Source organism: Ursus maritimus, unplaced genomic scaffold (genome assembly GCF_017311325.1).
Source record: "Ursus maritimus isolate PB19 unplaced genomic scaffold, ASM1731132v1 scaffold_27, whole genome shotgun sequence".
Lineage (NCBI taxonomy): Eukaryota > Metazoa > Chordata > Mammalia > Carnivora > Ursidae > Ursus > Ursus maritimus.
The window spans coordinates 23,712,988-23,739,269 of NW_024425230.1; the positions used below are offsets into that span (position 1 = coordinate 23,712,988).

Here is a 26,282-nt window from a genome sequence, read left to right on the forward strand (position 1 = left end):
AGATTCTCCCTCTCCCTCTGCGCCTCCCCCCTTGAAAAAAAAAAAACTGGCTTTGCCTTTAGAAGAACCAGTATCTGTGAGCTTCCTTTTAAACGTGATTGGATGATTAGAAGGCCTCCACTGCGGGCGTGACCTTGCGGAAGAACTGATGACCTCGAGAATTTGTAGTTTCAAAGATATACCCTGGAGGAGAAGGATAGCTAGCAGGGCAGGTTCCCTGTTTCTTCGGTGTGTAGTCTAGAGAGTACACGGTGGTGTCATCGAATGGAGCAGAACTCGTAAGCAGAGCATGTGCGGGTTTGCAGCTCTCGGTCGGAATCAGCTCATGTGGCACGTAGTGAGACCTGGAAGTGCTCCAACCGTCAAATTTTCCAGATGGGTTGGGAATCTGCTGCTGCTGCTTAATAAGACCTTGACGACAGCATTCCCAGGCTGGAAAATCTTCCTTTGTGGTGCTTTTTCCTTGAAAAGGAAAATTGTAATTTCTTCTCTGAGAAACCGGCCTGATGGGACTGACACGTGTGGTCTGATGGGGAACATAGTCGAGATGGCTCGTGCTGTTTAACTGCATGGTACCTGCGGGCGGGACATACTCTTGTGGTTTCTTGGCTTCGGGTGCTGGGATTTCCCACGGTTGAAAGCTCTCACGGAATTCTGTGCTTCCTTCGAAATGAGCATTTTGGGTCACTCTGGTGTATGGCGGTCTGCAGATTTTTGCAGTTTCGCCAACAAGACCCTGAAAGTCATAGCGGTGAGTTGTGAGATCCTCAAAGGGTTGGTTGGTTGGCTTGTACACTTCTTTTGGCCTTGCAAACTTGAATTCTAGCTGATAAGGTACGTAATCAAGGCGATGACTTGTATCGCCATTAAAAGGGACTATGGAACGTTTGACCACAGGGCTGGGCTTAAAGCTTTGCCTAGGCTTTATTTCCTGAGGAACAAAGTCATCCTGAAATGTAGTTGAATTTCCAAATTTCACAGCGGGGGGATGATAAGTTTGTTCTGGTTTATAAAGGTCAATTTTCTGAACGTCCCAAGCTCTATAATCATCTTGAAAATAAAAAAGAGAGCATTTAAAATACTGAAGAAAACAACTGTCTTCTAAAAATCATGACTTACTTGTCTCATTGCCAAACAGCCTTTCAATTCCTTCAGAAATCTGAACACTAACCAAGTCTGAAGTTGCTCAGATTCCCCTGATTTGTGCTTTCTTCATATCCACCTTCCTCCTCCTATCTCTCACTTTAGTCCATATAACTTTCTACTCCTAGATTTACCTGCATATACAACAAGGGAATAGAACATCTGAGCTTGCCTTGTTGGTAGTTTTTGAAACCCTGTGTTTTGGGTAAAGACAGAGTTTAGGAGATTATGGTTGTGTTTTCCAGGAACTGGTTGGGATTTTCACCATAACTCATGAAATGCTAAAGTAAACCATAAAATCTAGGGATTAACATAAAATTAAAGGCCCCGATGTGTGGGCAAAAGTGATGTGGGTATTATTCTTTGCCTTGGAGAGACTCCTCAAAGGAGAGAGAATTTCAACTCCATTATACTGTAGGAAAGCCTACCAGACACCCTGAGCAAACATACAGAATAACTTGTACGATATCAGAAAGATCATTGCCTTCAACTTTACCTTCTCAGAAAATGGACTTCAAGGTATCACCAAAAGACAGAGGGCCATCTAGAGGCCAGAGGCCTGAACTGAGTGCTTTCAAACATCAGGAATTGTATGTAGAATTTTGAAGTCGACATCAGAGCTAAGTCTGAGATTTAGGGTTAAATACCTTAATTCTGCTTCTTGTGGCATACCTAGAACGTGGATGGAAAACTGAAGTACTTATATTTCAACCAAGGGTTATTTAGTTTTTCTATTTCTAGATGAGAAAGGTAGAAAGCTAAGAAATACTGTGGAATTGACTTCACCCAAAACGATGTATACCAAAGATTAATTTTATAAAAGACAGAAGTTATGCAAGAAAATGTATTAGAGTCTAGACTAAAGTCCATGTAATGCCTATTGGAAAGACCAAAACTCAAATGCTTTTTAAGTGGATACTTCCTTTGGATAGAAAAATTCCTCATTCAAGATATTTCTGCCACCAGATCGTTAACCTCCACCTCATCAAGCTACTGGTATTTGGATGACAGTGGATGCCTGGCCCAAGAGCAGACAATCTTTAGGCCAGCAGAGACAGACAAATCAGCCTGTCAAGAAGAGATGAGCTGGGTAAGCCATTCTTGTTCTTGTGAACCCAAATTTGAAAATATGGAGCCAGATAAAAGTGGGAGATGAATCTAAAAGTATGCCACAAAGTAGAATTGAGGAGCTGTGGTAAGGTGAAGACTTCAAAATCCACCTGTAGGGTAACAGAAGAGATAAACAGGCAGAGGAGGCCATGTAGTGGAGTGGCAATCAGACTGGATGTGTGCAGAGAAGTGAAGATGCTGTAATAGAAACCATGGGGCTCTTGCAGAGAGGGAGGGAGTAGCTCTTCCCTCAAGCTTCCTCTGACCCTGACAGCTTTCCACTAGCAGTGCACAGGAAGCCCTTACCACGAACTGTCTTTTGCTTGAGGCCCCATGAAGGAATCTCTGTTATTTGCAACCTGAAGTATAAAATTATAACACTATTTTCAGAAACTAAAAGGAAATCACAGGGTGGTATTGAAGGCCTAGATTTCCACGTGGCTGCCAAAACAACTGAGGAAAAAATGTTAATTTCATGAGAGAAAATAAATAGAAGAGAGTATTTCTCCATTACCAAACCAGCTTTGGTTTTCAAAAAGGAAGCAAAAATTTGCAGACTGAGACACAAGTTTTGATAGCACACACTACCGTGAATATCAGTTCCAGATAACTGCAGAAAATGGATTTTCCTTTTATACATATGCCTATGCTCATATGCCCGGAATACTGATTATTTGCACATTCTGGAATATTTATTAATAACACTATAGTGATACCTTTAAAACATCAGAGTATTTATTAATATCATCTGTTCTTAGTGTCTCATGACACTTCTAGAAAGGGGAAACACCGTGTTATGCGCATCTAACAGTGCAGTCTGGCCATCTGGCAACTGTGGTATTGTCCTGATTAGATAAGGGCAATTGCGTTTCTTCTGCTCATTCTTTTGATTTCTAACCACTAAAATCTAGTTAGCAAATTTGCTTTCTTCTGAACAGCTTTAAGTCCATGAGGTGTCTGCATGTGTTTGCTCACCATGAACATCTGTATGCAGAGCTCCATCCCCATCCTTATATAGTGAGGGGTTCTAGGTTCCTCTTTGAGGACAAAAGTCCTGAGTTGCACATGTTAGTTCTCTTCCTTGGTACCTTGGAACCTGTTCCTTGAGGCACCTTATGGCACCAAGGACTTGGAAACAACTTTTATAAAGCCAGGGGGCTCCATCGTGGGCATTTCTTTCTCAATCTACATATCATCAAACAACTCCCATGATTGTAATACTGCCTGTAAGCCGATGACCTCCGGAGGCTGAACGTCCATTCCAGACTTCCTTTTGAACACCAAACCCACATATCTATCTTCCTACTAGATAGCTCTATTTCAGGAGGTACATAAAACTTTGTATGCTCCACCTGAATAATCAATCTTGGAGTTTTAATTGAAATTTTTATTTCATTTATGTTTAATGTAATGAATGATCTAGTTGAGTTTAAGTTGATTATATTGCTATTTCCTTTTGACTATTCCCACACGTTCTTTGTTCCTTTACCCCTTATTTTCTGCCTTCTTTTGGATAAAGGGTATTTTTACTATTCCATTTTTTCTGTTAGCATTTTAATTAGAACTTTCCCTATTTTTAGAGTATAATTCATTTTTGACTTATTAGGGGATCTTTTTGGCCTACTTGAACTTAAATTGGTATTTTTACCACATCTAGAGCAGTGGAAGAAACTTTCAACAGTGTAATTCCATTTACACCCTCCGTCTTTTGTGCTATATTTTACTTCTGTATTTATGTAAAAATGTGTAATATAATTATTGTGACTTTAAGTAGTCAATATTCTTTTATATTTACCCACAATTTACCCTTTTTGTGTGTTTCATTCCTTCCTGCATTTCACGCTGCCCTCTGGAATCATTTTCCTTCAACCTGAAGAACTTCCTTTACTACTTTTTGTAGTATGGGTTGGTTACTAACAAATTCTCTGGGGTTTTTAATTTTTCTTTTCATAAATAATGTGTAGTTTTTCTCTAACTACTTTTGAGAATTCACCTTCATCTGGTCTTCAGAAGTTTGATGATAGTTGCCTAAGTGGTATTCTTTGTATTTAACTGTTTGGGGATTTGTTGAGCTTCTTCAATCTGTGGCCTGATTCGTTCATCAATTTTGGAAATTTCTTGACTATCATCTCTCCAGATATTTCCTGACTCTTCATAGGTCTCATACTTTACCAAATGCTGGGTGTCATGTATAAATAAACCATAGATATTAAAATCAATGTTATTTTCAGCAGGAAAAAGCTTGGTTTTTCCAATTTAGGCAGATCACCCTGATCCAATCAGGAATTGAGCTAGGTTGGTGCTTAGTTAGACATAATCTTCCTCTAGTTACAAGGACAAGAATTGTGGTGTGTTTGTGGTACAGCCCTCATTCTGTAGGACTTTATCTCCTAAGTACTTACTCCCAAGTACAGCTGTGGGATATTTCTGTGGGATCTTTCTGGCCCAGTGTCCCTCCCATACCCCCTACACACTCAGCAAACATCCCACAAGGAAAACCAGCCATACATCTGGAGGACTGATAGATTCCAATTTGTCATACCAGTCCACATATCAGGTGCTCCATTGGTTTTGCTTTACCTGGTAGAGTCTCTCTGCTTATGCCGAGCCGAGTCTTCAGCCTAGGCCCGGGTGTGACAGATGCTCCCGGGGAAGCAAACGGTTGACTATCTAAGCTCACCCAGGAAGGCCTCTCCATCTCTGCAGTTTTAGTTATTTGCTTCTACAGCTGTCTGATGCCATTAAAGAGATTTCTTACACTTTAAAAATGTGTACATATTTTTAGCAATTGCCGTGGAAATAATGGCTTTCTGCCACTTACTATATCCTACCTGGAAACAGAACTCAAGCATTTTTAGCAGCTACGAGAAAAATGTCAAGTGCCTCAGTCTGGTAGTCAGCGCTTCACGATCTGATCTCTACCTACATTTATAGAATTACACCCTAATCTCTCAGTTCCAGAAATCCTCTGATGTTTATGGAACAGCCCCTTTATTTTTCTGGCTCTATGCGTTTTTGCTCATTTCATCCTAGTTTTTGTGATGTCCCTCTCTTTCCTGTAGATCGATACTTAATGGTCTCTGATACATTCCCAGGCTGGCCTGAATCTTGCTCAGTCTTGCTCAGTCTAAATTTTTGAAACATGATTTGTTCCATTAATTTTCTAGTGAATTATCCTCCTCCCTAGTGATAACACATATTATTATTTTCTAGTATGGCTATTTCATCTTGTATGCTACTACTGTTTTTTTCCTCACCATAAAGTATCTGTTAACCACCACGCTCAGTTCAGATCTCTGGACTCTCTACAGTGCCTAGCACAGAGCAGAGTAATCCTTAAAACATTTACCAAATCCAATGCTGGCCTATTTTCACCATCTACATTCAATATAAATGACTTTCTAACCTGAGGCTGCTGGGAGCAGATCCGTTTCTGTCCATGAGTAACCTGTCTCATAGAACTGCATCTCCAGAATCTGGATGTTACCCTTTCGCCACAGCCCTACAGGGTTTCTCTTCTGTTCTCTTTATCAGATCCCCTCTCTGTCTTTCTTCTGTTCTCTGATTCCCTGTGGTTAGTGAGAGAGCCTCTTCTCATTGTGATTTCTCGTCAGCTACAGACCTGTCCTTAAATAGGTATCTACAGAACTTGCAGTATGCTCATCACACAGACTGAGCACTGCGTTGACCCTTAATATTTATTGTCTCATGATCCCACACCTGGAAATACAAAGATAACCTTTCCTCACTAGGAAAGGTCAGAAGTGAGAAAACCAGAGGGAGCCCAGGAATCCTCAACATTGGATTATGGGAGTGGACATATGGAAATCTACAGGAAACCCAGGTAATGAGAAGCTAGAACTAGTGTGTGTGTGTATGTGTGTCTGTGTGTGCGTGTTATGTGTAATTGTCATAGCAATCAAGGATTATCAATATTACTGATATTTTTTGATAGATCTTATAGGACAAAAGAGAAAATAAATTTTTACTATGGTTGTTAAAACACCCAGTTGTTTTCACCAATGATATTTTTTTGTCAAATTGTTATGGCAGTGGCTGACCTCCTCTGCATACCAGTAGATACAGATCTGCGACGGTTATATGCTATATTGCGTTATAACAATATACTTGTTCACCGTATGCATTGTCTTAACACTTTGTTCCTTAGGTAGCATCTTATGTGCTCACAGCCTAAAAGACGAAAGCACAATGCTCCTGACTTCCCTACTTATAGATCATAGTGTACTGATAACATGCATTTACTCACCCATTGAACTGCTAAGGGTGATATCGGAAGAAAACATGCGTTCAGCTATTGTCTATTTAAACTGTAAACCACTGCTTTTGTTGTGGATGAGCTCACTTTTACAAAGGGTTTTCTATGTGGACATACCACTCAGCTATATCACATACTAATGACAAGGATACAAACTTAAATATGCAATTATATTAACAAAAAATAATACAGAAATAATACGTACTAACAAGATAGCCTTTAAAGAAAAGACCCCATTCCCCAAAAGCAATAGAGTATTTTAAAATCAGATTGATTTTTGGAAAGAAACTAGCCATACACTGTCCAGTCCCTTACTCTCCCAAGTCAGTTGCCAGCAGGGAGTATTCTCACACTTCGCCCATGCTGGAAGTCTTAGAGGAGCTGGTCTCCTAAATGGTGGTGCAACATCGTCACTGGGTGGGTCCGCCTGTTTGATTCTGAGTTCAGTATCGGGAAGCATCGGCTTTATCCTTCACCCTAGTCTTTTTCACTTTTATAAAGGGAATATTTGGTTCTCCATCTGCTAACTCTTTCGCTTTATCCGTTGGTTCAGAACTTAAGTGGTAAAGAGGGTTGCTATTTATTTGATCTTCTGAAAGACTCCAATACACTCAGTAGAGTTTCAACTCATTCTGGAATGGAAAGAAAGGAACAGTGCCAACTAATGTGGCATAATGTGACAAGTGTGACATAATGCTTGTTCAATGGCATCCTTTGATTTATGGGTGGCCCTTTGAACAACACAGGAGTTAGGGGCACTGCACCCTTGTGCAGTCAAAAATCTGTACATAACTTTGACTCCTTAAAACTGCCAATGGCCTACTGTTGACCAGAAACCTTAACAATAGCATAACAGTCAACGTATATTTTGTACGTTATATGTATTGTATGCTGTATTTTTACAATAAAGTAAGCTAGAGAAAAGAAAATGTTAAGAAAATCATAAGGAAGAGAAAATACATTTACAGGACTGGACTGTATATATTGAAAATAATCTACACATAATGGGGACCCACACAGTTCAAACCACATTGTGGATCAACTATGTATGTTTTCAGGTAGAGAAAATGAATTAAGTGGCTAAATTTGGACAGAAACCCAGGTCTTTGAACTCTCAATCAGGCAAATGGTCTTTTTTTAGCCGTATCCTACTACTTTGACCAAAGCAAAACAAGCTTTCCCAAGCCGTGGGAGTGAAGTTTGCAACACACCAGACTATGATTTGATGTTGGATGGAAGCGAGCTTTAGTATTCTGGCTGCTTCACTTTTGAGAGGGCAAGTTACCTTTATAGGTTGGGACAGTGTCCACCTTCCCTTGTTTAACTCGTTGTCTCTCCAAAGGCCGGACTATGGCCACAGGCTGCACTTTGTAAGAATTAAAATCCCGTTTGTAGGTAGTGCCAAGATCAATCTCTCCCTGTTTTGGTTTGTATTCTTCTGGTACGTGGCGAGGCTGTTGGACTATCTCATAAGGACGATAATCCGATCTGAAATATATAAATTTGAAACATAGCCTCACAGGTTCCTTTATTTATATTTCAACGCAGTATTAAAATCTTCAGGTTTATTTCAGTTGAACAGTCTAAGAAGATATTAAAATGGTGATAGTTGATAAGCTACTTGAAATAGTTCCTTTATGTCCGATGTAGCGACTAAATATCTTAAGAAATAAATGTCAAAAATCCTAGTTTTCAAACATCATTTTGATGTGGATCTTTAGTTGATTGCATCTCACATAAATAACATCTTTAAGTAACTGAATTTTTTTTGAACCTGGAAGGAAATCTTAGGTGAGAGACCTAATGAATCATAGTATGGATGTGATTCTTACTCGTCTTTGGATCCCCGGGGAGCCCTTGCCGTGGGTGAGAGCCACATCGCAGGCCAGCCAGCCCGGGCATTTATAACATTATGTGGCGGAAATGGTGCTGCAGACACTGGGGCTGTGTGGTGGGGTGCAGACGACAGACCCAGAGGGACCAGACTCCCTGGGTCCAAATCCTGGCTCTGTTGCTCACCACATGCATGACCTTCGTTCAGCAAACGTAGTTAACCCGTCTAGGTCCCGGTTTCCTTGTATATAAACTGGACAATCATGTCATCTAGCTCATAAGGACTTGTGCACACACGCGCACACACGAGCACGAGAGCTTGGTACACAGTAAGGGCCACATGTCAGCCACTACTATTATGACTACACATCTTCAAAACTGCTTTTTTCTTCTGAACTCACTTTATTGGTTTAAGCCGTCTCGTATTTTGTATTAATCACTATTTCCTACATATGTCCGTAAGCTCCAAAAGCCAAAAACCTTGCTGAATCCCTTCTCCTCACGATGTAATTTCTTAGACGTGTTGGCTCCTCTTCCTCTGCCCCATGCACCCATGTCAAGCCGGAGTCCAGCACAGCCTGAAGGGTCACAGTGGCTTCTCTGTGACTGAGTCCATCAGACGTCTGTAGTCCTCCTCTTCCTTGATGGGCATGATTGCCCACTCCCTTTGTCTCCAGGAGACTCTCTGTTCCTGTCTTCCTGCTCGTTTCTCCTCAGCCTCTGATGGAGCTTCGCCCCCCTCTCCTTGGCCATTAAATGCAGGGGGTTTCTCAACACTTGGGCCTACCCACGTTCTTCTTCTCTTCCGGAGCCCACCCCAAAGACAGCTCTACTCCCGCAACTTCAATTACTACCAAAATAGAAATGACCCACCAATTGATAGCTTAGCTTACACCCTTCTCTGAGTTCCCTACCTGTATTTGCAATGGCACCTCAACACTTAACATGCCCCCAACAAAGCTGGTCCGTTTGCTGGTGTCCCATCGTAGTGAAGGGCATCCCCTCTCTTTAGCGGCACGGGGCCCCAGCGCTCATCCTTCACACCTCAGCTCCCTCCTGTGGCTGCTGCTTCCTCATCACCTCCTGTCACTTTCGCCTCCTAAATCTCTCTCAGATCTCACCATTTTCTCTATGTCATTACCACAACAGTCCAAGCTCCCACAATAGCTTATTCAAATCAATTCAACAATTCCTAAACTCATTTGTCTTTGCCCACCGGCAAAGCTTCCGTCTTTCCTCACCGGCACCCAAAGTGATCCTTTCTCATGCAAATTTGGTCAGGTTATTCCTGCTCTGAGCTGCCTGGCCTCTTCCTTACCCCCTTCCACACCCCCTCAAAAAACAAGCAAGCAAGCAAGCAAGCAAGCAGACACATGAGAAAGAAACCTTCAGTGGCCTCTTACTACTCTAAGGACACAGAAAACACCACACGTGGCCCAGAGGCCCCACACATCTCCTTCTCTAGCCGCTTCCTCTTGCTTTCTGCGCCCGAGCTGGCCTTCTGTCCACGCTCCTGCTGCTGCATGCTGCTCTTTGCAGTGCATTTCCTTACCTACTTCATCCCATTAATTGCTTCCCGTTCTTCAGGATTGCACTCGTTCTTCTCATTTCCCTGATAAAGCCAAACCTTTTATTCTGGCTCTCAAGTCACCTGCGCCTACCCTTCCTGGATTTTATCCCTGGGGCGATTTTGTACTTACTTTGAGTGATGCGTCGCTTCCTTCACTGGACTGCAGCATCTGTGAGCACAGAGCTCTTGGCTGTTTCTGCTAACCTCTGTAACCTGGTTAGCCTAGTGCCTGGCACTTAACAAGCGCTTACTAAGTATTATTTAATAGATAAATAGTAGAAATCACATACCTCTTATTCTCAAGACATCTGAGTTGTTCTTTGCTCTTCCCAAATACCAGCTAGAGGGGCATAGGCTAAAAATGCAATCAGGAGTGGAAGAATTACGGAGAAGACAGAGAGAAAGCTTAGAAGTCTTGGCTTCTCTAGTTAGACCAGTTAAAAGTTAGTGTACCTCCAAACCCAAAGCAGCTTTCTATGGAGAAGTGGTAATGGGTAAATACACTCTTAGTCATCGGATATGTCCCCACACACAGGGCAGACTCCCCGCCAACTCTGGCGGTCCTCAAACTGTACTGCACCCGTCCTGCTGTAAAGGATCCAAAATCTTATACACGTCTAGACATCTGCTCCTTACACAGTCTTGGCCTCTATTCTAAAAAAGTATAGGATGACCTTTTATTCTCTGTACAGACACATCAGCTTTCTGCTGCTTAGTCAACACAGTTGACATGAGGGTTCTAAAGCCCCGGCATGAGGCTCTTGGAAATACTGCTAGTTCCCTAGTCAAAATACAAAGAAAAGATGCGATGTTTTACTCAGGGTAGAGATGATGATTTAAGAAATGGAAATTTTAGTTTTATTGGCATATTTTGATTTTTTGGGAGTTGGGATATCTTTTTCTTTCTTTCTTTTTTCTTTTTTTTGTTTGGTTGTTTCTTGGGGTTTTGTTTTGTTTTTTTTTACTATGAAAGGATAGTTGAACCAGTCAACTGACAAACCCAGAACTGAAAAACAATTGCCTTTTTAAAGAAAGATATGGCAGTTATACTTTCCTAATTTTAACATTTGGAACTAGTTAAAAGCAAAAATCTTTATTCAATAAATATACATATTGTAGAATTCATTTCAAATCTCCATTATGAATCATTAAGGCATCGAGGAAGAATGAACAGTAAGGTGAAGAAAAAAGAGCAATCATCCCATTTGCTCTCAGTTGCTCAATTTCTTCATCTCATTTGCTTTAATTTGTATCTTGTTTATCTGAGTTTTTGTTTTTCAACTGCCATTCCCACAAGGCTGTTAAGTCACTGTGGGGTACAGTCCTTCTTTACGTCCCATGTCATACCCAGGGATCAGTGCAGTACTTGACCGATTTCATTGAATCTACGGCAACAGAATGACAGCAATGCTGGTTAAAACTGCAGATTCCTGGGATCCGCTCCATTATCTATTGACTGTTTTAGGTGGAACTCTGGAATCTGCAATTTTAACCCTTCTGGTTGATTCAAAGCACACCAAGTCTGAGGACTATGGAAGATTTTCAAATCTGTGGAAGAGCCACCCGTACGGAAGTCCAGAGGAGTCACTGAAGCACTGTTACTGCCAGGGTGGCCTGAAATGTTAAAGGTCGAAGTACTGGACTACAAGTTTGAAGGTTTCAACCTTTGCTCATGCAAGTAGAATGAGCCCTATCTAAGATGATATGAAAATGGAGAACACAGCGAACTAAAGTTGTTATAGAGCATTTTTAAACCTCCAAATTATAGAAATCTGATGTATACATTCCTTGAAAGCAGAAACCTCTATTTATTGATCTTTTTATACTTAACATCTAAGGTTGTGCCTTGAATATGGTGTGCACATTAACAGAATAAAGAAAAGAATTAACCTATGACGAAGATACAAAACATTAAGAAAAAAAAAAAAAGCAAAGTCCAAATGAGGAGTTTAGGCTTAGAGGACTTTTCTTGTCTATCACCCACTGAATAAATATCGAGTGCCTCCTATGTGCTAGCAGGCATCATGCTAGGTTTCTGGAAATAGAATGCTAAGATAAGAACAGTCACAGTCCCTGCTTGCATGGGCCTCTGAAATGGATCGATGATAAATAATAGGAAGATGCTTTGAGGGCTTACATAGGGGACTTTTACCCAGCCTGAGAGCTGGATACACACGTGTCAGAGGCTTTCAGAGTGATAACTGAGTTGAGATCTATAGCTTACACGGGCATTAACTAGGGTAAGAGGGAGGGAAATTTCCAAGTAAGTAAAATAGTATATTGGAAGGCTGTGTGGCAAGGGAATCCCGATATTTTCAAGAGATGAGAAGTGTCCTATGGGATGTGAGCACTAAAGAGCACAATGAAAATAAATTAGAGAAGCAGTTAGGGACCAAACCATGAAGGGATTTTGGCAGGGATTTTGGTGTATATTAAATACAATGGGAAAGTATAAGTATTTTAAGCAAGGAGGTGATAGGATTAGAACTGCATTTTAAAAAGATCATCTCTGCACACTAAAGTATAGGAAATAGAACAAAGATGTAACAACTAGAGCAGTTACAGAAAAAACAGGAAGCTCCTGTATTCCTCTAGTTGGAGGTGACAGTGGAAAGCACATAAACATGAGATTTTAAGCGGTTACAAAAATCAATAAAACTTATTTCCCTTTTTCCTTCTCACTTTCTGTCATTCTAACTTAATTTTCATCTTTCTGTTTTTTTCAAATTGCAATTCAACTAGTTCCTTGCTTCTCGGATTGGTTCAACTTTAATCAACTTAATAGTTCACTTAAGGGGTTAAAAAACTTTATTAAGAGCAGAAGAGTTGGGAGAGAAATGAGTAAAGCAGATAGTTTCTTAATATTTACTTAAATGTTGTTATTCCTTCCATTTTACGACGGCATGGTCGAAATTCTTGCTTGGGTTTAAGACTCTGAGGTGGAAGAACATTGCCATAGGTAGGATATTTTTCCAAATATTCAGTTGTGGGGCAAGATATGCCAGAATTTTCATAAATCCTTGTGGTTCCATGTGGACAGTGATGTCGCCTGTGCAAACATAAATAAACTGAAAGGTTACTTTGAATTCCAAAAATATTTTATATAATTGCATCTTAGAATCTCTAACTTTAAAAGCAGCTCTACTAAAAAAACAAACACAAAAAACCCTCTGTTTAATCTGCAATGGTGTTTACCAAAACAAGAATAAATTATGGTACATCCTTTATGGTGGAAACTCTGGTTTTCCTCTGACAAAGGTTTAGTGGTCTCCTTACACTAAGAAGCTGAAAAGCTCACAAGCACATCTCCCAGGCCCCTTGCAGGCAGGTTCCACACACAATTTAGCTTTTCACCTGTTGGTTGTTCACCTGCTACTCTGACACAGAGAGCGCTGCCTAGGGAGTGAGGCAGAGCCCAGCTCTGCCGGCGGGATTGTGGGAGAGGCACACAGGCTGGAGCCGGCAGTTGTCAGGCAGCACTCAGGTTGGCAGGGTGGCTTCCTGACCGGCAGCTCCCTGACCTTGGTGGTTAGGAGTGGTTCCGGGGCCTACAGCTCAGCTGCAGTTTCCTGGTTGTTGGCAGAGGCAGTGGCTCCCTTGGCAGCCCAGTTCTGAGGTGAGATTTTTTTGGGAATTTTTCCCTTTGGTTCTTCCAACAATTCTGTGAGCTATATATACTCCTTATTAAGTTCTTTTATTTCTAGACTAGGCCACAGTAGATTACATTGTCTATAACAAAGAATGCTGACCCATATATCATATAAGCTCATAGCACACAGGGGTTACAGAGAATGGGGTTGATCTTCGGGTGTGGCCATTGCAAGATGCGGAAATTGTGAACAGTGAAAAAAAGTGGGTTGCAGAAGAGTGTGTATGGTATGTCTGTTTCTCTCTCTTTCCTTTTAAAGAATGTAAAACAAGTCTTAAAGAACATTTATTATTTGTGGGAACTAGGATTAGGAGGGATTTTCACTATATTCTACATTTTTTGCCTTGCGTTTTCATACCATGCCTCATGTATATTCATTTCATAATCAGAAAAAAAAAAAAACCCATAAAAGCTCTTAACAAAACAGACAGAAAAAGCCAAGCAAACAAAACAAAAAAATAACATCCCACAATGCTGAAATATAAGGTCAGTTTCTCAGGTCCGGTGTCATTTGGGGACCCGGGCTGTATGCGAGGGCTAATGATATGAGCCCAGGGAAGGTTGGATTTGAAGAAAATGCATATGCTCTGTAGATGAAATTAGAACCGGCTAGGATATCTGGACTCGGTGAACCCCCAGGAAGAACATAAGAGAAATCAGCTGCTTTGCTTGGAGGTTGTGGGACAGCAGGAAGAATAGCAGTGTACAGAAGAGTGAAGAGGTGGTGTCATACGCTATTCAGGAAAATCGAAAATCAGAGGAGTGGAGAGATTCGAGATTACTGACTGACAATGGAGGCGTTGGGAAGGTGCTGAAGTGACTTAGTACCACACATGATCTCCTGGGAAAATCAGGGACAGGGTACATAGGTCATGCATGGAGGTTCTGATGTGGGTGCACTGAGTTACAAGAATCAAGTCGAAGCTTTGGGATTTCTCGTTGTTCTTAGTTTTATTTTCCAGCAAAGACATACATTCACATTATAACAAAACAAATAAGAAATATGGAAAAGCTTATAAAGGAAAGCAAAAGTCTCCTGTCCCAACGTTTCCAATCTCTAGAAACAACTTTCTGCCGATCTCTGTTTTTTAGTTTTTCTGGAGGCTACATCTGTTTCTTGATTTTTTTAATGAGCTTTGAACATCTTGATTTATCCGCCTAAATGACCAACTTTCAAATCCTAACATAAACATGACAGATTTGATTGATACCATCCCACTCACTTCCCACTGTTACATGGTCATTTATTCATTCCGTGGAATCGACATGCTCCTAATATTTATTTAGCCGTGATCTAATCCCTGGGCCAACAGTGAAGCTCTGGGAGAAGAGTGTGTTTACAGAGGGTGGGAAGTTGTTAGGCAGGACTTACAGACCAACCCTGGGTTTCAGGGTGGAGGCTACTCCCTTCTCAGGCAGATCCCCAGGGGGCACTGCCTGGAGGAGACTGGGGACACGGTTGGGCTTGGATGGGAAGCACCAGGTGGAAGAAAGCGTAGCACGGGTTGAAAGCTCAAGGACTTACACAGCGTCCTATTCCTATTCCTTCCTCTTTCCCCCTGAGATGTTGAGGGCATCCCCTCTCCCCGGGGGATCCGATCCCATCCCTGGGCAGCCTGAGGACCCGCCGCTACTGCGCTCATATCCTCCTCCTGGCCGGACGGCGCTCAGTTTGCACCTGGCCAGGGAGTCCTAAAGCAAGAAATGCTTAGCCCGGGAGCCTTGCGGAGCGAGCGTCCGCGTCCCTTCACCTCCGCAGGGCGGCCACGACGCGGCTCCGGCCACCCCGCGCCCCGGCCCGCCGCCACGCTGGCCGTTCCTTACCCGCAGGTGCAGATCTGACACAGACACCAGCTCCTCATGCTCTGGGCTGGCTGTGGCCACCCCACCGGCCCTCAACACCGGCAGCTTCTCCCCGCCGCGGCGCCCGCGGTCGTCAGGGCAACAGCAGGCGCCCGGGAGACCGACCCGGTGCCGGCTTCCGGCGCGTCAGAGACGCGCGCGGGTCAGAGGTCGTGCGCCCGCCAGCCCCGCCCCCCGGCGCGCGCGCGTCCGGGACCGCAGGGCAGTCAGCGCCTGCGACGCATGTGGTGTGGCGGATCGAGGGGCTGAGCGAAGCTGAGCGGGGCCGAGCGGGGCCGAGCGGGACTGAGCGGGACTGAGCTGGACAGGCGGGCCGGCCGCAGCCGGTGAGTGCGGGCCCGCGCCGGCGGATGGCGTCCTCCTCGGCAGGCTGCGGGCGGTGGCAGGGACTCAGGTCGCCGGCGGGCCGGGGGTGTCGGGGGCCGGGGGCCGGGGCGAGCCGGGGCTGGGAGCGGCCGCAGCCCGGAGCCGTCGGGTCCACCCGGGAGCAGGGGACCGCCGCCTCTGTGTGTGGACGCGCGAGCCTGGAGACAGCGAATGCGGGGCCTCAGGAAGGGGAAAGGACTGTGCGGTAGGGGCTTTCCTTCCTTTCTAAAGCCCTGTAGTGCACCTGCTTGGTTAGGAAGCGTGTGAGCTGAAACTTTATTCGGGCTCCGTGGGCGGTGGTGGAGCCGGGAGTTTGGTCTCGGGTGAGCGCGAGCACGAATGCCAGAATGAGGAGCGTGGGGAAAGATCGAGGAGCGGAAGGGAGAGGTGTCAGCGTCTTCCCTCCGTCCCACAGACGACCCTTCCTACACGGGAGACAGTTGTCCGGTAAGGCCTGTCTGGCGGCAGTTACTCATGTCCCCGCCCGGCAAGCTGCGGGATGCCTCGCGGTGGTCCAGTCCCGGAGGGTGAGCCAGCTGCATGATACAGGCGTGCTGTGGCGTCCGCTCCAGTGCTCAGACTGGACTTAGGCCTGGGTGGGTGTGTCCCCTTCAGCAGACGTTCACTGGGTTCTTAGCTTAAGGGACCTGACAAGTCCTGTCAGCTCCCCATATTACAGGGAAAAAAAAAATGTTAGTCTCTAATCTTTAGCGCTTGTGCCGTGTGTGATACATGCCTAATTTTTAGTCATAGGAAATAAGGGACCATGGTGCTCAATAGTTTGGATAAGATGATTCACCTGCAGAAAAACACTGCTAACATCCGGAACATCTGCGTTTTGGCTCACGTTGACCATGGTAAGAATCCTTTCTAAATGGCTTATTTTCAGTAATTAAGGGGGTGTGTCTCCACATATTTCAGCAGAGTGACGCTGTGGGCAGTTGAGACTGATGCTTGCTAAGAAGCATGTCTTTAGAAGTTTAATATTAGAGATGGTTGCCATAAAGCATTTGAAATGAACATGGCTAACTAGTGATTAGCATTCTTCTGTATGGTGTATTTCATTGTTTTTAAATTTTTAATTTTATTTTTTAAAGATTTTATTTATTATTTATTTGAGAGCGCGAGTGAGCAGGGGAGCAAGGGGAGAGGGAGAGAGTGAGAATCTCAAGCAGACTCCCTACTGAGCGGGAATTCCCATCCCTGTTCTGGCTGCAGTGGCAGGCTCAATCCCATGACCCTGAGATCATGACCAGAACTGAAACCAAGAGTTGGATGTTCAGCTGACAGCCACCCAGGCACTCCTGGGTCATTGCTTTTTTTAATGAGAACTTGAGTATTTGTTAAAATGAACATTTTTGAGATGAGTTTAAAAAGGCCAGTAGTCTCGACGTAATGTCTTCAGAGCCTGTGTTATATGATTCTATTTAACTCCTCAGGTATTTACTGAACATTTGTTAAATTCAAATTATTTCGCTACGTATGTCAGAAGGTAGGAGCTTATGAATAGGGCAGCAGTGGAACTCTAGAGGAGATTTGGGGGTTGAAGCAGTACAAGATGAGGGGCAAACGGTGGACTCTGAGGGGTGGCTCATATGGAAGGCAGGGGTGGGTGAATAAGAGGCTTCATGCTATGCTATATTTAGTATTAAAGGCGATCCTTAAAGGGAGACATAAGCTGGCAGATGGGACACACATTCCAAGTGGGACTAGCATCAGTGGGGAAGAAAGAAATGTGTGTGATGGAAGCACAGGACATGGGGGGGGCGGATAGCTAATGGACACTATGTGTGCTTCTGACGGACACTGCTCTTACACCATTGCATCGCTTCCTGCTCTGAATTTCAAACTCCTTCTTAGCTGAGGTAGCCACAGCAAGGTGATAGGAATTGGTATGTGAAGTGAGATCTCTTTACCATCATGAGGGTGAAGAGGCTGGCCGGGTCATAGCTCATAGAGCCCTTCTTGCTAGCTGGGCACGAGGGTCAGGGTTAAAGGCTCCAGCCCTGGAGTTGGACAGCCTAAGTTCAAACTCCATTTCAAGTCACTTCGCCTTTCTGAGCCTCAGTATGCAATGTCTAGACTGGGATGAAGATCTTACCTACCTTACATGGTTGTGGGGATTAAGTGAGGTGATAATGACAAGCCCTTGGCTGGTACATGCTTTACTGTGAGGATGATCATTAACATTTATTGTTAGGTAGTAGGGAGCCATCGGGAGACGAAAACAAAGCAAGGGTGTTGTAATCACGTTAGAAAGGTGAGTATGGTGGACAGGTACATGTGCACTAAAAGGCAGATGAGAAGTTAGTGAGGTGGCTGTTGCCACTGAGGTAGTAGCCAAAGGGCAGGAGTGGGGGAACTTCGAGGAGGAGAGGGGGTGGATCATTGTGTCATGAAGCCAGCTAAGAGGGAGTGGTATGTACAGATCCATCACTGACCCTCTGCCCCCTTGAGTTTTTATAATGACTTTGCTCACATTTTGAGGACATGAAGTTTGGCAAAAGTATTTGTTCTTTTGCTCTGTGAATTAAATCACGTGGCGTCTGGTCCTAGGGATACAGCCAGAATGCTGAAAGAGAGTGCTTTCTGGGCACTTAACACTCCAGGGGGTACATGCTTGCCATACTGAGAATCACTTCTACTCCAATAGATCGAAGGGAAGTGATGCCCTAGGATGGTGTGGACACACAAGATGTCCATGCCAAGTGGACGACATGTTATTAAAGCTCTTCAGTGCTCCCGTGATTGCTTTCTGATTTGTACTATTAGAGATTCCAGAGCTTTGCTGACGTTTGTCTTAAAGAAAAGACCCTCCTTTTGCTACATCAGTCCAGCTGCAGTAACTATATAAGCAGCACTCTTCAAACAAAGTTATCTGCCACTTCAAATTGTGTAGCTTTCATAAAACCTTGTATGAAACTGTGAGTTTTATTACATAGTAACTCCCTAGCTTTAGATTTAGAGTCTAGGTAACTCTGGGAGTAGCTGCAGTGTAGCTGATACCCTCACAGTAGGAGCTAAGGGTAAATTTCCTGAATTTCTTGCTAAGTAAGTATTTTCTTAAGACGGTTTAACTGACAAATACCACCCAAGGCCATACCTGGGAAAATATGGCAGAAGATTACGTTCTGTTTCTTGGTGGTGCTTTACCCAGTATGCCATTCAGAGACAAAAATGAGTGCTCTACTCTCCTTTTGTCATTCTAAGCTATCAAGAGTGTAAGTTAATAGCATGGTCACTGTTATGGATATCAGATGATTAAGAATTGGATGAACTAGGTCAAATTCTCGGAGGACAGATTTTACTAGCTGTGTAAACGTTTATCAGATGTTCTGTGTTTTCATTGGCATGATGGTTTATCTCATCACCTAGGAGTCTGCATTTGACTCTGTACATGATGCCTCTGTTAAAAAAAAGTTCTCGGCTGGGGGAAAAAAATCACTCGACAGCTTTTCAGGAGAGGGTGATGAGATCCCTTGGGGTGGAAATAGAAATTACAGCTCTTTGAGCAGTAGATTCTGTGTCCTTCTAGATGGTATTCTGTTCAGAAGTCTAAATGCTCATTAGGTCTGGCTTCACTCTGTATAGGTCAATAGGAAATCTTTGCAAAACCCGTTCTCATGGTCAAAAGTTAACTGTGCAGTACATCTCTCTTCCTGTTTAGAAAAAGAAATAGATTTGAATTAATATTGTTATTTTAACAGGAAAAACTACGCTGGCTGACTGTCTTATATCTAGCAATGGAATCATCTCCAGCCGCCTGGCAGGCAAGGTAAGTTGTTCTACTTGATAAATACTTGTTGCCTTTCAATAAGTATTAGCTGTCTGCAATGTCATGTGTTCTTAGAGATCCTAAAAAAGTGTGAAGTACAGTTTGTGTGTCTAAGAAGCTAGTTACTAATCTATTTAGCAAGATAAAACAGATGTTGAGAAAAAGTTATTTTTATATTGCTTTATATGAATATTTTATAAATGCAAAAATGAGTTTTTGCAACAAGTCCAATGATAGCCTGGCACAATTGTGGAAGATTCCTCAGAGGATGAGATTCTTCATGGGGATGAGCTGTGTGGTTTGAAGAGAAGGTGGGGAAACTGTCAGGTGGGGGGATAAGGTGGATAATGGGGATCAAGGATAATTTGTGTGTTGTGCTTGATTTGAGTGGAACATTTGCCTAGAATTTACCAGACAGGAAAAAGCGCTGGTGGAGAGAATGTATTGGATCATAGAAAAACTTGACGGCTAACTTGAGTACCAAAGAGGGCTTCCGAAGTGTGAGTGTCATGATGAAAATAGTGTTTTAGGAAATGAAATTAAAGAGATGTTTATTTCCAGCTGTGAGTGAAAGGACGTGGAATAAGTTACTGGCAGTAGAGAAATGAGGATGTTCCTTCCCTTCATGAATTTAGGACACAGTCAGCAGAATCCGTCAGGTGACTGGGAACAGAGAGGAGAGGAGGTAGAGAAGCAGAAATGAATAGAAAGTAGCTGTAGGAGACTGGTATCAGAATCAGACATTGGAGGCAGGTGGCGTGGGGACTGGCCTGAGGTGCCATGTGGAGGGACCAAGGAAACCGGGCCAGGCGAGATAAGGAACTGCTTGTGTTTTCTCCACCTGAGAAGTTTGAATAGGGCAATAGCCCTAAAGTAAGTAGATGGAAGGAAATAATAAAGCACACGTAAACAAAGCAGAAAACAAACATTTTATAGAAAAGATCGATGAAGCCAAAGTCAGTTCTTGGGAAAGATTGATGTGGCCAACACCTATGATACAGTAGAGGTGGGCATAGGTCATTACACATGTGAAGTGAGCCCTAACGTGAACTAGGGATTTCAGTTCGTAATGATGTATCGATATGGGTTCATTAAGTGTAACGTGTACTGCGCCAGCACCAACACAAGGTATGGATAAATAATAGGGAAACTGCGTGTAGTTTGTTGGGGGTGGTGTTTGAGAGCCTCTGTACTCTCTGATCAGTTGTTCTGTGAGCTTAAATTTTCCCAGAAAGATAGTCTATTAAAAAATATTAGCAATACAGACAATTTCTGGTCATCTTTTAACATGAGTGGTAAATATCTAGCAAAATTGATCAAGAAGAAAGGCAAGGAGGAAGAAGTGCAAGCTGCTGGGAAAGAAAGTGCTGCAGGGATGGCAAAGGTGCTAGTGGGAAATGACAGCCCAACAACAGGCTTAGAGACGGAGAGCTGGGATTCAACCGCAGTGAGGTCAGGAAGAAAGAGGAAACAGTCATTCGAGAAACGGGATTTCCACAAAGTCCAGATGGTTTAACTCTCTCCTGCTACCATATATTCAGGTGACAAATGATTTCAGTTCTCCTCATCCATTCCAAAGCACAGGAGGGAAGAAGCAGGGAATACTCTCCAGCTCCTTACCTGGCTCCCCGAAGTTAGCAAGGGTGTTAATACAGGGTGGGACAATCCCTTGACAGCCGTGTGATGGTAGATGCAAAAGTTATAATCATTATTAAGAGACAGAATCTGGAATTGTATAAAGAGCTAGTTTTTCATAGCTAAATAGAGTTTATCGCAAAGAATTCAAGATTGGTTTAACATGTCATTTCACCATATTAACAGATCAGAGGTAGGACAGTCATGATCATTTCAGTAGATGCAGAAAACACATAGTAGAATTCAACATCCTTTTTGATAGTGAAGTAGGCATAGAGGGAACTTCCGCAATCTGATATGGAATATTTACCAAAAAATCCTGCATCCTTAATAATGCAGTGTTGACATTTTTGCATTTATAGTTAGGAATAAGGCAAGGGCAGCTATTTCTCCCTTTTGCTCATTGTGTTACAGCTTCTGCTGTCCACTGCCTTGGAGGCTCTGCTGTAACAACAAAGCAAAAACGAAAAAGAAGAGTTTTAGAAAGGGTGGTACGACTTCGTAAAGATCTCAGAAAAGTGTACAGATAAAGTACTAGGATATTAATAAGAATTTAGCAGGCTTCAGGGTACAAAAGTCATTGAAAAGAGTGTACATGAGCAATAAGCAGAAAATATGGCACTTTTATAGCATTAAAAATGTACCTGTGAGACATTGGGGAAAATATAAATACACGGGGAGCTACAGCATGCTCACAATTTTTAAAATGACAGTTTTTTTCATGTTGATCTATAAGCAGTTCTTGTAAAAATTTCAAGCTTTTTTAAAATTTGAATTTGATACGCTGATTCTAAAATCACGCAGAACTCTGCAAAGACATGTCTGAAGAAGAGTCGGACGTGCAGTGTGTCTTACCGGATAGCAGGATTTACTATGAATCTACGATAGCTTGCGGTTTGCAGTTGGCTGAGGGATAATTGACCGATGGCCCAGAATAGCAGGCCTAGAAACAGGGATCCTCATTTATCACAGAGCTGGCATTTCTGATCTGTAGGGAAAAGATGAGCCTCTCCATACGTTGTCCTTGGACAGTTGGTATCTATGTGGAAAATAAATAAAGACCTCTAACTAACACTGCACACACAGATCAGCACGTAATTAAAATACTTGTATGTGAGGAGCAAGATTATGAAACTTGGAGAAAATAATATAGGACGATACTTTTATGATCTTTAAGAGAAGATTTCTTATATAAGACATAGAAGTACATAGCATTATGTAAGTTTGATCAACTCAACTACATTACAACTAAGAACATGTGCTTTTCAGGATGCACCGTGAAGAAAGTTGAAAAGACAAGCCTGGTACCTGGGGGGAAATAACGACACATAATTGACAAAGGTCTAATATGCAGAGACTATAAATATCTGTTATCCAAAATAGCACAAATCTGTAATATAACCGTTAAAAAGATGGACAAACATCTTGAATAAGAAACAGTAAACTCAGAGAAGGATACTCAGCCTCACTGATAATCGGAGCGATGTAAATTAGAAAAATATTATCATCCATCTGATTTAAAAATAGCCTGACCATTTTGAGTGTTGCTGGGGTGGCGGAGCAGAGGAGCCTCTGATCCACTCTTCAGAGTGCGGAATAGTTCTGTCTCTTTGGAAAACAATGTGGAAGTTGCTAGTAACGTTGAAGATGTGTGCATTTAATAACTCAGAAATTCCACTTCTAGGTAATCTACCAAGAGACAGACATGCAACTGTTAATGACAGCTCAGTGATAGTTTAAAAAACTAGAATCCGTCCACCTGTCCCGTGACAAACAGCATGGATGAATAAGGTGCAGTGGCTTTGTGTAGTGGAATCCTACAGTAATGGAAATGAATGAATGATGACTCTGTCCGTCAGTATGGCCGAATCTCAGAAATATGATAGTGATCAGAGATAAAGTGACAGTACCACATATGTATGTGGGTGCATATGTGTGTATATAGAGTATGAGTCCATTTGTATAAGGCCTAAAACCCGCAACGCTGAATGATAAGTTGCTTAGTGGTACACTCATTTTTAAAAGTTATAAAGAAAGCAAGTGAATGAACAAGGTAAAATTTAGGATAGTAGTTACCTCTGAGCCAGGGGCCCAGGTGGTCCGTCAAAAGTAACATAATCTTTTTTTTCTTTCTTAAATAGGATGGCACACACACACAGGTGTTCATTGTATTGCTATTCTTTTCACTGTGTATGTTTTGTTTCAAATCAGTGCTTAAAAAAACACACGTGTAGAAGAATAACCAGGGGCTGAGACTTTGGAGGAGGGCCTCAGAGATCAGAGAGGTGAAGGGGAGCCAGCAGTACCATCTCAGGAGAGCTAAGGGAGCTAGGAGATTGCAGACTCTTAGAAGAATCTCACATGTGTGTGTGTGCACACCTGCATGCAAGGGTCAGTAGCTCTGTCTGTCTGATGCCACACTGAAATCAGGAAGATGGAAGGTTAGACAGGGTGATTGTGTTTGGCCAGAGGTCACTGTAGCTTTTAGGAGTTCGGTTTTGCCAGAGCTGCGGGAATGGAAGGCTGTCGGCAGATTAAGGAGTTGATGTGGGATGAGTCCATGTGGCATACCCACGTCAATCAGTTATTCCTCAAGCATTTGAATGAAAGGAGTAAGTCAGTGTAAAAGTGAAGAATTTTTCAAAGGAGACACAGTGGAGAGAAGTAAAGCAGGGCAAGGGACAGCGGTCCTGGAGAGGGAGGAAGTTAGTGAGGCACGCAGGGCTGAAGGGGTGCAGAGGAGTGGTTGCTCAGTAAGTGAGGCCGTGTCAGTGTCGACGTGCTGTGGAGCCCGGAGAATGAGGTGTGGGCCCTTGTTTGTGGCATTACACTGATGAAAGCCATCAGCTAACTGGTCATGTTAGAAATATCTTCCACCATACCATTCTTTTTTTAAAAACATGTTTAAAATCCACAAATTTGGGGAAAGGAGTGAAGGCTCCTCATGCTTCTAGAGACCTTCTGTTTCAGTCTTTGCTTGGACTTTGTCAAACAGCCTGTAAGTAGGGAAAGGCAGGCTCTGTTCTGGATGTGCAATGAAGGAATCCCCCACATACTACTTCTGTGACTTGTTCCTGGAGTACCTGGTCATTCACGGCCCGAGTGTGAATGAGCAGCACTCTGGGGAGGCTGTGTGGTATTGGAATACATTCAGCAAGTTCTCCAACCCTTCCCCACTTGTAAAAATATGGAAGGCTTTTAGTTTAAAAATTATGTGTTTAAAGCAGAAGTCCGACTTGGTTCATTTCAATGTTAAGATTTTAATTCATTGGGAAGTAAGGATGCATATGATGTATTTTTACAGTTAAGGTACATGGACAGCAGAGAAGATGAACAGGTTCGAGGGATCACTATGAAATCCAGTGCCATTTCACTACATTATGCAAAAGGTAAATCTGTGTTTTAAAGAAAAATAGTTTTGTATCTTCAGTGTCCTTCTTTCTCTTTCTGAATTAATTGTATGCCTCAGTTTCTTTGCTTTCTATTCCACACACTTCATTCTGGCCTCCAGATGAGGTTGTCAGAGACAGGCTGTCCAGCCTTGGATGCAGATGGGGACCTCTGACTGGCTTGAGGGCGGAAGAATGGGCAGTTCACACCTGTCCCCCCATGCACCCAGGCGATTGTATGGATTTCTTCACAAGAATGGTCAAGAGTCTCAGGACTTGGCTGGCTCAGCCTTAGTGTTCCATTTCCTGGCTGGATCCTCATTCTGTCCTATGGCCTCTGTGTTGGATTTAGAATCTTACTTAATTGGGTTGCCATGATCATTTCAGCTTGCTGTCCGCAAATCAGGATGTCATTTTAACAGTAATACTTGCAGGGATTTACGTGGCAGAAGTAGTCTTACAAGTATGTGAGATATGTATTCAGTGATGTTCACCAGAAAGTTTGTATTAGTTAAAAAAAAAAAAGCCAACAGCCTTTATGTCTGTCTTTGGAAAACGGTCAAGTACACTGATACATCCTTTCTGTGAAAACAGGCGGCTGTTCAGATGCCTGTTTGATCTATATGTGATAATACAGGAAAAATATGTTGAGACAAAAAGCAAGTGGCAGAGTAAATACTTGTACGATAAGAGTGTGTTTTGGTAATAAAATATGTGTGTAGATAGAGATGTCTGGAAGGATACACACTAAAACCTTAACACCAGTTATCTCCAGGGACTGAGTTGTGTGAAACTTAAGATTTTCTAAAATATTTATTTTTGTACTATTTGGAAATTTTAACACAAAATATGTATTTTTATAATTAGAAGAAAATAATAAAGATGTATTTCATTTCCCTAAGTGACTGATCTGTGGTTCATCTCTCACAGTGTCCTGTCTGGCACTGGCACCAGGGGACCTTCTGCGTGAGGCACGACTCTATTCCCTTTGACGTCAGTCTGCAAAATATTTTTGTACTAAGCCAGTTTTGAAGCTCTTAGGTATTCTTAATGAATTCCGAGTGTTTAACATTTAAAGTAATGACTCCATCTGACATTTTAAAGGCTGTGTCCTCCTCGTGTGGCATGGGTCAGTGCTTAGTTTATTTATCATCTCCCCTTATTTTTCAAGAGATTTGTAGCTTTCCTTTCCATGCTTATACCATTAGTCCGTTTTTATTTGACGATTCCTCTAGTTGTCAGTTTTAGTTGTTGCCTCTGAATTTTGTCTCCGGTTCTGCCACCCTGGTTTTTAACCATTTTATTAAGGTTTACTTTGTATCGCATAACACCCATTCCAGTTCACTTGTCTCTCTGGCATAGCATTGAAGGAGAATGGCTATAGGACCCAGCTTTGGTCTACCCTCTGCTTTGTTGACCTCTGACCCTGGGCACCTCGCTCTCACATTGTTTTAGATATGCTGTTTTCTTGACTGCGCAGAATCCAGACTTGAGCTCGCTGGTGCTGGGGTGGGATGGCTTATTGAAAGAATAGGTGTAATATGATACTGGAGACAGTATTCGTGAAAACCAAGAAAATAGGAGCTTCATTGAGTGACATCTCGTAGAAATTGGAGCCGTTGATTCTGGATCCAAGATGGCCCTCGAGACCGTCAGTACAAGTTAGTGGATCT

At 42.7% G+C, this 26,282-nt stretch overlaps 2 protein-coding genes across 2 annotated transcripts in view; one reads left to right on the forward strand and one right to left on the reverse strand.

Annotated features, from left to right (window-relative positions):
* Window positions 1-15,592, reverse strand: SAXO2 (stabilizer of axonemal microtubules 2). The gene is made up of 4 exons (XM_040642876.1): window positions 15,406-15,592; window positions 12,802-12,981; window positions 7,815-8,017; window positions 1-1,050 (listed from the first exon to the last, which is right to left on the reverse strand). The coding sequence occupies exons 1-4, from the start codon at window positions 15,441-15,443 to the stop codon at window positions 107-109; spliced, it is 1,365 nt and encodes a 454-aa protein (XP_040498810.1). The 5' UTR covers window positions 15,444-15,592; the 3' UTR covers window positions 1-106.
* A 38-nt stretch (window positions 15,593-15,630) lies between these two features.
* Window positions 15,631-26,282, forward strand: part of EFL1 (elongation factor like GTPase 1) — a 120,664-nt gene continuing 110,012 nt past the window's right edge. The window contains exons 1-4 of the mRNA XM_040642875.1: window positions 15,631-15,770; window positions 16,558-16,667; window positions 19,518-19,585; window positions 24,525-24,609. Coding sequence (XP_040498809.1) covers window positions 16,577-16,667; window positions 19,518-19,585; window positions 24,525-24,609 — 244 coding nt within the window. The 5' untranslated portion in view covers window positions 15,631-15,770; window positions 16,558-16,576. The remainder of the gene's footprint in view (window positions 15,771-16,557; window positions 16,668-19,517; window positions 19,586-24,524; window positions 24,610-26,282) is intronic.

Bases quoted from the DNA above. Each gene is read 5' to 3' on its own strand.
- SAXO2 (XM_040642876.1), bottom strand. From the start codon at position 15,443: ATGAGGAGCTGGTGTCTGTGTCAGATCTGCACCTGCGG. The intron at 12,982-15,405 runs GTAAGGAACGGC...ATGTTTGCACAG, and splicing joins TGTCAGATCTGCACCTGCGG to GCGACATCACTGTCCACATG. The intron at 1,051-7,814 runs GTAACTTGCCCT...TTTATTTTCAAG, and splicing joins CACTGTCCCAACCTATAAAG to ATGATTATAGAGCTTGGGAC.